A 14,282-nucleotide genomic window follows, 5' to 3' on the forward strand; every position below is an offset into this window, starting at 1 on the left:
CAAATTTGAAGTCACAAAACTCAAAAGAAAAAAAAAAAAGTTTCTTGATTTTTGTTGCAGTTTTTTTTTTAAAGCCGAGCTCTGAATCCTCTCTGTAATCTAATGGTTTAATATGAGCATTTGGAGTGCGAGTGTGTGTGTGTGTGTGTGTGTGTGTGTGTGTGTGTTGACTGAGCTCAGAGTGTCTGCGTTCACGCCTCTCAGCCTCTGATTCCTTCCTTAATGGCTGAGAGGAGTACAGTATTGTTTGTCCCCTGCGGGCACACATACCTGAGCAGAAAAACAGGCTGCAGCGCACACCGCCCTCGCACACGCCAAGGCGCACGCACACACACACACACACACACACACATGACTCACACACACACTGCATTATTGTGGCCTGAAGTCACAGTGGGGGGGATAAAAACACACCCTTAATTTAACGAGGCACTGTAACACACTCCTGCCCTGCTAAAGTCGCACAAACACCGAGCACTAATCTGGAGTGACTCACACTCGTCATGATGAGATGTGCTCACATGGAAGTGTGTCATTATTGTCCCGAGCGTCACGTTACAGTTGTGTAGCTACGCTGCATTAGCCCTCTATATGCCACAGCTGACATCTTTCTTCTTCCTGGCCAAAAAAAATAAAAAATTATAATAATAAATCGACCTGTCTGGATCTGAAGCCTGAGAGCATTTTTTTTCCCTTCCTCCTTTATTCTTTGCAGCCTACAAGCCTGCATGTCTCTGCAGGCTACCAAGCAGCATCCGTCCATACACCGCTTTCAACTATTAATCCGTGCATCCATCCATACGAGCCTTTCATTTGGAGAGAAACCTGTGATCTGACACCAGGCAGACGCCACCACCGTAATGACACACTGCCGGCAGATGCTGTGCATTAAAAAGTGACGGCACCGCCTCAAATCAAAGGATGTGGAGGAGTTCACAAAACGTATACCGACACCGACACATGACATGGAAATGGCAAAGCATCCCGTGTGCTTGTGAGATTAAAAATGTGTTTGATCTGTTCTGGTATCAGCACAGCACATTGATCTGCATCTCTGCTGATACACATTACAGGGCCAATATTGATACGGATACTTGGACTGATATTGGCAAGCTCGAACCAATTGTTATTAAAAAAAGATCTCACCAAAGAACTCCTGGCGGTTCTCTCCTCCCTCCCTCCCAGCTCCAGGATCCTCCAGAGGCTTGCCAGGTCCTCCAGCTGAGCAAGGTCCCAGCGTAGTCGTGCTGGACTTGGCGAGAGCCGTCAGCGCCTGAGACTGCTCCTTCAGCATCAGGCCCTCCAAGAGCCCCCCGCCTTCCAGCGCCGCGTCCCTCAGAAGAAGCCGGGTGAGCTCTTCCTGGTACCGGGTGCCGGGCAGGTCTGAGTATCGGGCCCTGTCTCCCATCACCACTCCTTCTTTGAGCCTCACTCCTGCCTGCTGTTCCTCCCACCAATCCGGGCCGGCCTGGTAGCACGCCGCCGCCGGACTTCCGACAGCAGGCGGGTAAGAGTGTCGGCTGTCTTGGGCCCCTTGGCGCATCCCTCCGTCAAGGTACTGAGTCCAAGCCTCCACAGGGGTCACTCCGGCCCGGACCCCGTAACCAGCCGCAGAGCCCCCCGCCTGCATGGAGGGCGACTGCTGCTGCGGTGGGAAGCCTCCAGAGGCAGAGTAGCGGGAGTCGTAGCCCAGGCTGATGCCGCTGGTGCGGTTGCTGCTGCAGCGACTCCCCATGGGGCTCCCGCCGCCGCCGCCGCTCGCAGTGCTGGAAGCGAAGCTGGACCTGGGGCTGACCAGCACCGACTCCTGGAGGCTGAAGGACGAGCACGGACTCAGGGTCGGCCCGGGGGGGTAAAAGAAGCCTCCGACGACGCCTCCTCCAGGTATGTCGGACGTCCGATGTGGCGGATGAGAGAGGGACGCAGGCCTGGTGCTCTCCCAGAACTCGCTCCCAGTGCTCAGCCGTTTGTAAAACAGAGCCTCCTGGAGAGAGAGGCGTTTGTGCCTCTCAGGCTCCGAGAGGTAGCCCGGCTCTGCCAGACCACCTCTGGGAGCCGAACCATAGCCCATAGAAGCAGGGTATGGCGGGGGAACAGACAGAGACGGAGGCTGGGAGAGGAGCTGCTGCCGTCTGACCAGCTGCTGGAGCTCCAGGGAGTAGCGCCGCTGATTTAGGGATGCCTTGGAGCCGAACGCCCCCGAAGGGTCACACTCGGGGCCCAGACCAGACTCGCGCCTCAGGTGGGAATCGACGCCTTCGCCCAGGTAACAGGAAGCTCTCTGCTGGGGGGAACGACGCCTCAGTGGAGCCAAGGTGGAAGGGTGAAGCAGTTGCTCGCCATCTTGAGATACGGCGCCCACGTTGGAGGAAGGTGGCGGTGGGGTGAGGAGCTGCGGGGGAGTCATTCCCATCCCTCCTCCTCTCCCGCTGACTGGAACACATGTGTCGCTTGTGGTTGCAGAGGCAAGCGAGAACTGGCCGGGTCTTGAGGGCGAGGCAGCTGCAGAGCTGGGAGCCGGTGGCAGACCGCTGCCCCCGCCGCCGCTGCCGCCTCCAGAGTTGCCAGGGTTGGCGTTGCTGTTATTAGAGTTGTTGGCAGAGTCGTGCTTTTTCTTTGAACTGTTGAATTTCACACTGCCCGAGTCCGTTAGCTTTAACTTCTCCAACAATTTGCTTATCGGCCGGTCCATGTTGAAGCCTCGTCTTGTTTTACACCTCTCTGGGCAAAGTCAAATCCTACACCCTTTAAATTAAAAATTACTGTGCTCAAATTCAGTGTTAGATATACAGCAGAACAAAGATGTTCAAGTTAATCTACAGTTTTACATAAACAACTACACAATCCTAAACACAATATAAAATACTGGCCTTGAGACTAGAAGAAAGCTACAAAAAATGACCCTTTAAATACAGGCAATAAATACATAACAGATAAATAAGACATTTACGGCATTGCAGGGTGGTTACATGACTTAAGTCCCCTGAGTCATCTGGTCTGCCCTCATGTGGAAGATCCACAGGTACAGGTAGGCTGTGATGAGGAAGAATCCATCGGATTTTTTCAAACTATAAGTTCAAGTCAATCCAGCCAGGAAGCAGGAGATAGGCTACATACATCCAGGACCCTCCGGAGTGACCTATGATCGTGTAGGGCCTCCTTTGTGGCCCTTCATGTGGCTCAACATCTGCATCTCCTCCTGTTACTTAAACTGCCTCAAACACATTTAACTCAGTATGCTTGAAGTCTTTTTTTTTTCATCCAGTACAGTTTGGGGTTAAGTCTCTCGGTTTTGGATTTTCTTTATAAAAAAAACACACTCACACACAAAGCGAGGATGCGAGCTATCACCACTTCATGTGGGTCCAGTGTAGACAAGAAAATAAATCCGTTTGTGCTCAGAAAGTCGACTCACCCGACTTCTTCCATTCATTTCAGGGGAAAAATGAACTCGGGGACGTCCTTTAAATAAAGTTTATAACTTTAAACTCAGGCAGAGGAAAACACACACAGGGCACTCGCTGGACTCCTCAGTCCGTCCATCCATCCGCCTGTGCTCCGATGCTTTTTTTTTTATCTTTCCCGTTTTTAAAGAACAGAAATCCTCTCCGGGACTCGGGGAATAGTAGCGGAAAAGTTGAGAGTTGGAGAAGGAAATGTGGGAACCCCAGTGTGCAGTCACAGCTCCATCCAAACAGACCGGTGCAGATAAATAAAAATCCCTCCCCGTGTGCATTGCACGGTCGACAACTTTGTTTCTTTCTTTCTTCCCCCTAAATAATTACTTACCTCCCCCCTCTTTTTTCTATTCAAGTGTGGCCTAACGTAATATCAGAGGTATTTCCGGTTCGAGGTTTTCAAAGGTAACTTCTTTCTTGCAGCTGGTGAATTAGAAAAACATCGACTTTTAACGATGCGTGGAGCAGCTTTGTTTTTGTTTTTTTACCTTAAATCAATTAAATATTTATGGAATATAATTAGACACGGATATGTACAAAGCGATCCCTAAATTGTAATTTTCTTGCTAATTTTTCTGAACGCAGCAGCATACTCGCTTTTATTTTGAAGGTTGAATCTTACTCTTCCGTCTGTCTGTTCGTCTAGCTTGACGCGTCACTGTTCCTTTATCAGTCAGCGGCGGCTCGTTCCCCCCCTCCAAGCCGGAACACCTTTCCACCAGCTATGGCCTGTTTCGTCATTCATACGCAAAAGTCCTCAGAGGATGTGTCTCGTCCGCTTCCGACTCCTTAACGCATAATGCAATGAAGCTGATAGGCTTTCATGTGTAGCCTACTTTTGAAAGTGGAGATAATATTTTGGCGATGGTGGAAAACCGTTCAGCCACATGGGTCATTATTAGTCAACAAAAGTCAGGCATATACTGTTTTAAAGGGGACATGTTTTCCAGTCCCCCTGTGGTCTATAGGAAACATCTGTCATGTGCTTTGGCCTAAATAAAACATGACTCAAGCACCAGAGGAGGTTTGTGACCCTGTAGAAACCAGCTCTCCCAGAACACTTTGTTGTGGTGTGTGTGTCTCTTTAAATACACCGACCCCCCCCCCCCCCCCCCCCCCCCCCCCCCCCCCCCCCCCCCCCAACCTGTGCAATAGTTTTGCTCTTAGCTGGAGTCCATGGGAGGAGATTGGGAGGGGGGGGTATTTTAGTACCAGAATCCAACTTGTGATGTCACAAATTGAGAAAATTTGAAACTGAGCATTTTTCTCTGTGTGTTAAGACTTATGCAGACCACAAACAAAGGACTGGATGGATTTATTTCACATGCTGTGGGTCGATAGACACTCAAGTTACCCAAAAATATGTTCAAAAACACTGTAGAAGTGAATTTTTCCTAATATGTCCCATGTTAACCCATACTATGACATAGGAATCCTACTAGCTTACTGATGTCCTCTCTGGTTGGCTGACTTTTAGTTAAAACGTGTCGGAGTTTGTTAGTGATTTAAGAGCAAGCTGCCACAGAACTTTTATTTATTAATTGTTAATTACTTTAGATCCCATTTCAAATCCCATTTCAAATAAAGGCTATTTTACTTATCATCCAATAATAGGTATCTATTGTGTCTCCAAAAGAATTGGGATCTGTATATCTGGGATATGTAATGTCAAAAAATATTTACCTACTGCTTTGCTAATAGGCTATTGTATTTTGTTGGACAATGGACATGAATTTAGGCTATAATCTAATAAGTAGACTAGAATAGCTAATTTATTTATTTTTACTTTATAACATATTATCATATGTTTAGCCTATTGATGCTTAGACTATAAGGCTATAAGCACCTCAGAAACACAAGACCTTCTTATTTTAGTTCGATATATATCTCCTCCACTGTTTCTTTAATTAGGCTACTTGTAAAGGCCGACTAGAACAGTCAAATCACATTAAAGAGCCTTGTTGGCAATGGCACTACTTTTTTGTACCACCAGCCTGTGGAATGCGCGGAGGGACACAACAGCGTGAGGCGGCGGTTGAATTTTTTCGGCATGTCTGAGTTCTCCAAGGAGGATACAGAGTAAACATCCAGCTACTATTTCAGGACCGACCGGCCTTTAGTCAGTCTGATTCTGGCCGTTTTGTGTCGGTTAAGAAACACACCTAAAACACACCAAGCGTGGAAAAAAAAAAACAGTGTTTACGCTGGTGTGTTTGGAGAGGCCAGTCGTCTTTCTATGTGCCCCGGAGCCCCCCCTCCATATGGAGCCTTTCATGGCCCCTGCGGTTCACTGGAGTCCTGCAGCAGACTCCTGCGTTTACCTCACAGGCTGCGAGTGGGAACTTGTCTGAAAAGCTAACAGAGAAATTCTTCTGGGCTTAGTGGCGAAGCAGTTCATACAAAAACAATACTTTGAAGAGCTGCGACAGCGCCAGGGCTCTGTGCAGCCTCTTCTGTTCCAGGGAATAATGGTCATATCTATGTCGTATTTCACCCTTCGCTGAAAGGCCGAGGCCTGTATGTGTCATTATCTGAAAAGGGCGGACAAAACATAACACAAACAGGACCTGCAGGCATATTGTTTGCCACAGCAAACTTTGTAATTTTTGTTAGGACTGATTCAAAAAATGATTGTCCAAAATATGAGGACAGAGACCCTTAAACCAGGTTATAGTTGCTGCATGCTCCTTCATTGGACCTTTGTCATTGGATGCTTTAGTGCAGTTCAAACTTTTTTTGCAGGCCGAAATAGTTGTTTTAGAATCCTTTGGTTTTTTTAAATGAATTTTTGTAAGGAACTTTTTGTATTTTGACCTTTACAAAAATAAAGTAAGTAAAACACATTGACTCATTACAGTGAGAAACATTTTTTCTATATATATATTTTTTTTTTTTTTTGAAGAAGTAGTAAGGCTTTGTAGGTTTGCAAAAGTAACCCTTTAATAAAAGCAAATTAGGGTTAGGGACGCTTCTATGTTTTTTGTACTTCTTTATCTGTTTTAATATTTTTTTTTCTCAGAATCAAGCCTGTAATGTGGTTATTTCTTGTAAAAGCTTTTTGTATTAACCTCAGGTTATTAAATGGTTAAACAATAGTCTGCTTGTCTACAAATATTATGCAAAGGTTCATTATCATAGTTAACAAAACATGTGGAAAACAGTCAAAGCTGTTAAAAAAATATTTTATCCCATGCTCACATGATAAAGAAAAATAACAAAATATGCCATCCAGAATGAGGCCTCGGGCCAAAATCTTCTGATTCTTCAATTGAGTTCAGGGGCCGCAACAAATCGCCTCAAGGGCAGCAAATGGCCCCCGGGCTTAACTTTGGAAAACCCTGTTGTAGTGGTTTCAAAGCTCTGGGTCACGACTGACTTACAGTAGAAAGAAGGTGAAAAGGTGATGAGGGTAGATAAGAGAGAAACAAAAACATGTTCAACCAAATTAGCCCATTGCTCATTTGTTATGACACCTTGTTACATTGATGCTTCTTCAGATTATCACCCTCTTCTTCTCCAGTCTCAAATTGAGTTAACCTCAATGATATCACCATGTCATCATCAGGTGTTTTCTTCATAGACTTGACAAAGCTCGTCCATAGCCCGAGGAGACATTATACAACTGTTTTCACCAGCTGTAAAGTACTCATCATGGCTTCTGACAGAGACATTTAAACAGCTTTGGAGCACTTCTTTAAAGGAATCACTTAACGCTTATTTCTTTTCCACCCAGGCATAAATTCACAAAAATATTTTAGGACATGAATCCTCAAACACTGTCCTGTCCTTGTGTCCACACAACTAAAAACAAACATTGCAGAAATAACTGTTCTAAAAAGAGGATTAAAACTACAACTGAATGAAGAAGGAAACCCGTTTTAAACACTAAAAAAATACGTGAGAGCATTTAAGAATAATCCACGTTTAAAATGTGATTAACGGAGCTTTAATTTAATTTATTATAATGATTACTCTGGGGGTTTTTTTACATCAAGAAATGCCACAGGAAGCCCACGACACTGCTTTCAGTCAGTGAACCTTTGGTGACACCTAGTGGCCGGAATAATAATAAAAAAAAACACTACAGACAACATGGCGGCGCCCGTAAGGACATTATGCTGCTCAGGTGAGGCAGAGGTTATTCACTAAATCTGTGGTGTCTAAGCTTCGTTTTATTGTTCACCAGTGAGCTCAGTTGCTGTGAATATCTTCGCTTTCTTTGTTTGAACCTTCGTTTAAATAAACCTGGTGAATAAAGCAACGAGGAGCTGCTAACATGCTAACAATCCTGAGCATACTGATTGATGAAGTGGTTGTTCTTTTATTTAACTTTGTCATATGTATTTACTAATAGTGCTGATGTATTTGTCTGTACATTACTAATGATCATAGATGATGTTTATGTGTGTTTGACAGTGCTGAGACTCTCCAGCAGACACTTCAGCACCACACGTGGAGTACAAGCTGGAGATAAATGGAGGAAAGAGTAAGTATGACACACAATACACTCATAATTCAAACGAACTGCATGCTTAAATGATTTAATGTGCTGCTGATCTACGATTTCATGAAAGTGGCAGAATATCCTAACTTAAAACAACCTCCAGGGCTGTTGTTTGGACATTTAATGGTAATATGCAACAGTACAACTACTAAGGCAGATCAAGGGACATGATCGAGTGCAATTATTAATAATATACTGATACATTTAATTGGTATAGCAGCGTTCACAGAGCGAGGTCACTTAGGCTTTGTTCAGAAATCTGATATTTCCCCAAATCTGATCAGAATCCGATCTAACTGACTGACCGTCCTCATTACAAATCGCAAGTGACCAGATCCGATCTGCGTGTCCGTATTCACGTGGTCTGATCCACATTGGTTTCTATGGCAACAGGTTACGCTCAGCAAAAACGACAGCAAAAATGGACGAATTGGAGGTGCAGTGTGAACAATGCCTGAGTGCTTCGCAAAGTTTTACCATAAGAGTTATAACAACAATCACATTGTGCAAGATGAACATAGAGAAACAACACTTGTACATAAAAAAAAAAACCCATCATGCTAAAGAAATGAAGGATGATGTGGTCAAACAGTGATTTGAAAAGGGGCCTTCAGCAGCTTTTGGAAAAACATGAAGAGAAGCTGCGGAGCGTGTGTGGAGAGGAAGAGAGTTCGGAGACACAGATTCAAAAGCACGATCACTTTTGGTTTTCACTCAGACACGAGGAGGCCCAGCAAGTAAATCTGGGCCCTGCAGACCCGAGGGGTCTCCTGGTGATGGACTTTGTTAACAATTGGTGCAGCTGGTTTAAAGGGGAAGTTAGATGTTTTACTCATTGTAGTGTGTCGTGTCTTTCATGGCTGCTGCTTTGATTCTGAGAGGGCGATTTAAAATCTTAATTCAAACAAAAAAACTGCGAGGTTGTCAAACACGAGTATACTCTGAAGCATTACCTCTCCTTTGTAAACCGCTGTGTGCCACTAGCACTGTGTTCACCTGGTCAAAGTGCAGTTTTAGTAAACTGAGGTGCAACGTTTTTATGAAAATCTTTCTTATTTGCATATCTTTGAATTCCACAGCGAGTGGGACAATCCTACAGACAGTGTTGCTGTACTGTTTATTGTTTCATGTTGGTTAACGGACAATCAATTTTGCGTCACTCTTATGTGAGCCAGAGAATCAAAATCAATACAAACACGTATCTCTTAAAAACAACAATAACTCCACACACAACACAAACAAGTTTGCCCTATATAAAAAGAAAAAGAAAAAAAAGAAGTGCAGTCATAACTCAATAGCCACCTGAATAAGCGTGCGAAGAAGTTCACACTAAAGTAGTCTTTATCATCATGACAGGTTTACCCACTTTGGGGCCAACGCTGGGCTTCCTGACTGTTCGGCTTTAATTTGCAGCCTCATCATATAGCGTGCAGATAACGTTTGTGATTTCCTCCAGACATGGACTCGCCCGCACTGGTTCAGAATATGGCCCCCTGACTGATCTGCCTGACTGGTCATTTGCAGGTAATGTTTATCTCTACATAGGAGGCGTTCAAAGACACTGTCCAGCACCATTTTTAGAAATATCTCACTGTGTCTGCCCAGATGGAAGACCGGCTCCTCCGATGAAAGGACACACGAGAAGAAAGCAGGAGAGAGAAGTTGTAGCCGTGAGTATTGACGTCTTTTTCCTTTTTTAAATTTGACCTTCTTTTGACAGTTCTCTCTGTGTTCGCCGCTTTTTTGTAACCTTTTATCCCCCCCCCCCCCCCCCCCCCCCCCCACACACACACACACACACACACAGAGGCGTATCGTGATGCTGAGCTCGGAGGTGGACAGAGGGATCGAGGCGTGGCATGAGAAACAGGAAGAGGCCAAACGAACAGAGCAGCACAAAAAGTCTCTTTTACTCAAACCTAAAGGGAAGCTGCTGATGAATAAAACAACTCCCAGTTAAAAAGAGATTATTGGCATCATCATGTTGCATTATGATAAACAATGTGTTGACAGAGCTTGATGGTTATATTTATGTAAACTGTTTTTTTTTTTTCTGCAATAAATTGTGTTTCCAATTCATCCTTGTTGTCTTGATTTGTTTGCGTTGCGTTCATGGATTTATTGAGTTGAAGAATAAGCAGTTTATATCCCTCTTCTTCCAGCAGAATGCAGCATTGCTCCTTTTTCTCAGCCACTGTGGCGGCTCAAACGCCATTTTGTCTGGTGTTGGCCTCAGATAAGGAGTTTTTTTGGCGAGCGGAGGAAAGGGAGGAGCTGGCAAACATAAAGTTGATCAGGAGTTTTCTGCCTGTGTTTATAGAAAAGAGAAAGAGTGAGGGGTTCACACTTTGGCACTGTGGCAATCTCCTTTCTCTAAACACAAAGTTGAATTCTTTTGCTTTGTATTCGAGTGTGGTGTCAAAACAAGACTCAGTGAATATATTTCATCTTGAGACACTGAAGAAAAACATTCCAGATAATATCCAGGGATGTCTGTCTCAACCTTCTGTTTTATTTGAGCTCAGATTTCTTGACGACAAAGAGGAGTCGATCTTTGAATTCTGCAGCTTGGCGTCTGGAAAGATAATTAGCCGGCGAGAGCGAAGTTGGCAGAAAGTTTCATCCTCCTGAAAGCGATATTTGCTGGTATTTGATCCAGGTTTTTTTGCGCTAGATTAAGTCTCGATCGAGCTGCAGAAACACTTGACTTATGGCAACATTTAACTTTAAAAGATGAAAATCATCTCTCTCTGAAAACTCTATTTTCTCTTAAAGGAGCAAAGAAGAATTGAACTTTTTCTGCATCTCTGGTTTACAGTCGAGGTTATGTTTGCAGCTGTTCTTTAGTCGAGTCAGCACTAATTTCAAGTGACTGACTTATAAACAGACTATTTACAAAGTGAGGTAACCCTCGCCTCACTCCCCCTCTTGCTCTTACTTTAGCTCCCTTCTCCCTCACATTTTTCTCTCTCTCTCTTCTTCTCTTGTTGCAGACTTCAGCAAAGCCTCACTGTAATTAGGACCGCTAGCCGCTGAGTTGCAGATTCTTTTCTGTGGAGATGGGGAGTTTTCTCTCCCTCCCCCCTTTTTTCTCCTTTTCTTACATTTTCATACAGCTGACCAAAAGAGCTGACTGCTTGGGGAGGGGGAAGGGGGGGGAGTGTTTGAGAAGTGTGTGAGCACATGAAACAGGCCACAGAGGGTGTTAAAGATAACAAATGCAGTTGTAAGAAATGCTGAAGTGGTTAATCACATCCTCACACCTGCACCTTCAAAGACCTCCACCAGAGAAATACACCTTCATTCTTTCTCTTATTCACATCCTCCTCTTTTTCTCTGTGAATGTCTTTCTCCTTTACTCAAAGACTCCTCCCATCCTCCCCCGTCTCCCCCCCACACCCCCCTTCCTCTTCTCCTCCTCGTGTTGTTTTGGTTTTGGGGAAATGAGAACCAGATGTTGCTTATTGTGCAGAAGTCAGCGATGGATGGAGTGTGAGAGAGAAAGAGGGGGGGGGGGGGGTGATTTTTGTTTTCTGAGGGGTGAGGTTAGTCTGTGAGGATACAGCATGGGGGATACGGAGACATGTATCTGCAGCTTCACCCGCAGACCACAAACAGGGAGGGGTTCAGGAGCTGCGGGAGGATGAGCAGGGGGGGGGGGGGGGGGGGGGGGTCTGATTCAGCATGTAGTTCCCAGAGACCGCTTCTTGACCTGGGTTTTCCTGTAGCGTGGGGCACCATGGGTAACATGTTTGACAAAAAATACACAGTCTTAAGATTTTTAATTGTGTGCGGGACTCTATGAATGAAAGCTAGCACTGTGTTAGCATTGTTTGTCACCTTTAACAAGAGAGACGTTTGACAAAGAATCAGAAAGAAATATTTGCATGTTTTTTGGGTCAGTTTCTTAAAATGGTTCTGATTCTGTCGGCCTGCTTTTAAAACAATCAACCTGATATCTATTTTTGGTAACAATTTGAATATATTTTCCAGCTAAGAGCAGGAATTATTTTGAATAATGTTCCCTATTTAGTTCCAGAGGTTACAAACCTCGGGTTGGACCCCCTCCAAAGGGTCTTGAGAGGACCTGAGGACTTGAGAGAGGACTCTCTGTGGATGCTGGTTGGTATTTGATCGAGAAAATAACAGAATGAAAGGAACATCATCAAGCATCTTCTTTTTGAATTGCTCTCCCTTCAGTTTCCATGTGCAATCCATTTCTGCTGCCAACAGCTTAATTCAGTCTGTGTTTTTCTCTTCTCTGGTCACACTGATGTCATCTTTGGTCTCCTCCCTTCTGCTATGATGAGCTTGATGAGAGTAAAAAGCTAAGAGGAGTATCAGGAGATGTTTTTGTTCAGGACGTTTTGGACAGAAACAGAATCAGAATGAATTTGAAGCTGGTATGTTGTTATTATTAAGAGGATGAATTCACCTCTTTAGGCCTCATAAAATGATCTGAATTAAAATATGTGAGAAGTTTGAGGGTTTAAAAAAAACTCTAGTGGAGCCTCATGACAATCTGAAAGGTCGACCCAAAGCAGAAACGACTTTAAGCAAAGTCACAAGCCCAACAAGTCAGCTCAGTCTTTATTTTTTAAACCTGAAACATGTTATCAATATTACTTTTAAATCCAATCTTTAAAGTCGTGAGTAGCTAAAAGTACTGACATGTAATGGAGCCGTACAAAGAACAATCAAAGGGTAAGAGTTTGTCACGATTGCTCTCCAACTCGCCAGCACGGCACTGGAGTAATTATTTTCCATCGCTGGAAGTCGGTCAAAGAGAATAAATGAGGAGAGAAAGAGGAAAAAAGTGCTGTTTGAGTTACAGTAGAATATAAATGGTGCCATAATGTAGGTCACCCAAACAAAGTCCCAGGTTGAATTGCAAACAGCTGGCCTGGCCACTTCCTGCCTGGCTTGGAGACAGAGTGCTGAGCCTGATGGTTGTTCCTGCACCGCCCAGAAATACTGTAACACTTCAGTATTAAAATGGATGACAGAGAGAGAGAGAGAGACAGAGACAGAGAGAGAGAGAGAGAGAGAGAGAGAGAGAGAAGCCAACATGAAAGGTTGAAAGGTTTCATCTGTGTTCATGTCTGTGACCTTGAAGACAAAACACAGGGCAGACTCTCCAAACACACGCCCAGATTTTTGAATACAAAAGGCCAAAACTAAGTGGAAAGTAGTTCTTGGACTTAATCTGTGGAGTTTGATTTATTTTCTGATGGTTTTTTTTTTAGTCTTACACATCACTGTCTCCTGTTCAAAGACAGAAATCTAGACAAAAGCTTTAAAAAGGGTTTTCACACTGAAAGTAAATTAATTCAAATGTTAGTGTGAAGAAAACCAACGTAGGTTTCACAACCTCAAAACACAGCTGCACCAGAATTTAGAAACGAAACCTAATGAATCTAATGTCTGAAACAGTTTCTTCTTCTTCTGTGAATTGCTGGATTAATCTAATTCTCTGTGTCTTTGCCTTGAGACATTGACCCACTTTCACTTTAAGCGCGACTCATGAAGCCTGAACATGTTTTTATTGGAAGGAATTAAAAGTTATAAGATTGTTAGTAGATAGAAGTTTTGTTTTTTTGGTTGTTTTGCTTTGGATGCACTGGGTGAGTGAAAGACAGAATAAAAGTGCAGTGCATGAGAGAGAGATCCACTGACAAATACCAGGTGACACACACACACACACACACACACACACACACACACACACACACACACACACACACACACACACACACACACACACACACACACACACACACACACTCAAGCCAAAGGAGGAGGAAAGTGCAAGGACAGACGTAACTTTAAAAACGAAGAAAGAAATGGTGTTTTTTTTCTTTGTTTGTTCGCCCTGATCTTGTTGTGTGATTGGTTCGTTGCTGTTTACTGTTAAAGTGATTCATTAACAGCATGTGAGGAGTTAAAACAGAGAGGGGGGGGGGGGGGGACGAGAAATAAAGAGCAAAAACAGATCAGAGATACTTGTGGTGAGAAGGAGGAGTGGTTTCAGACTGAAGCCTCATAAAAGAAACAATTTTGCAGAGGGAGAGGAAACAAGAGAGAGAGAGAGTGAAAGAGAGAGGGGGCGGGGGGGTTGGTAAAGTTTTTTTTTTCCTTGGCTAGAAATGTGTGGAGGGAAAAAAATCCCCTGGCCAATAAATTAATTTCTGTGTCAATGCCTTTCTCATTTCTTTGAGCTTTCCTCTTTTCCCTTTTTTGTTTAACTCAACGTTCCTTCACATGTTTTTCATAATGACATGAGATAGCTTTGGCACCCTTTGAACACATGTACACACACA

The 14,282-nt window shown here is 44.0% G+C and overlaps 2 protein-coding genes across 2 annotated transcripts in view; one reads left to right on the forward strand and one right to left on the reverse strand.

Moving 5' to 3' along the window:
• The window catches only part of ajuba (ajuba LIM protein), a 9,487-nt gene extending 5,645 nt beyond the window's left edge, over positions 1-3,842 (reverse strand). The window contains exon 1 of the mRNA XM_079371830.1: positions 1,147-3,842. Within this exon, the coding sequence (XP_079227956.1) occupies positions 1,147-2,692 (1,546 nt within the window). The 5' untranslated portion in view covers positions 2,693-3,842. The remainder of the gene's footprint in view (positions 1-1,146) is intronic.
• Positions 3,843-7,475: 3,633 nt separating this feature from the next.
• mrpl52 (mitochondrial ribosomal protein L52) lies at positions 7,476-10,041 on the forward strand. The gene is made up of 5 exons (XM_079371848.1): positions 7,476-7,584; positions 7,875-7,944; positions 9,419-9,486; positions 9,568-9,632; positions 9,770-10,041. The coding sequence occupies exons 1-5, from the start codon at positions 7,551-7,553 to the stop codon at positions 9,920-9,922; spliced, it is 390 nt and encodes a 129-aa protein (XP_079227974.1). The 5' UTR covers positions 7,476-7,550; the 3' UTR covers positions 9,923-10,041.
• Positions 10,042-14,282: the final 4,241 nt, after the last annotated feature.

This window comes from Symphodus melops (genome assembly GCF_947650265.1).
Source record: "Symphodus melops genome assembly, chromosome: 20".
Taxonomy (NCBI): Eukaryota; Metazoa; Chordata; class Actinopteri; order Labriformes; family Labridae; genus Symphodus; species Symphodus melops.

What these genes read in the sequence shown, in the direction of transcription:
- mrpl52 (XM_079371848.1), top strand. Translation starts at nt 7,551, where the DNA reads ATGGCGGCGCCCGTAAGGACATTATGCTGCTCAG. An exon ending in GGAGATAAATGGAGGAAAGA is followed by an intron (nt 7,945 to 9,418) that starts GTAAGTATGACA and finishes GATTTCCTCCAG; the next exon opens with ACATGGACTCGCCCGCACTG. An exon ending in AGGAGAGAGAAGTTGTAGCC is followed by an intron (nt 9,633 to 9,769) that starts GTGAGTATTGAC and finishes ACACACACACAG; the next exon opens with AGGCGTATCGTGATGCTGAG.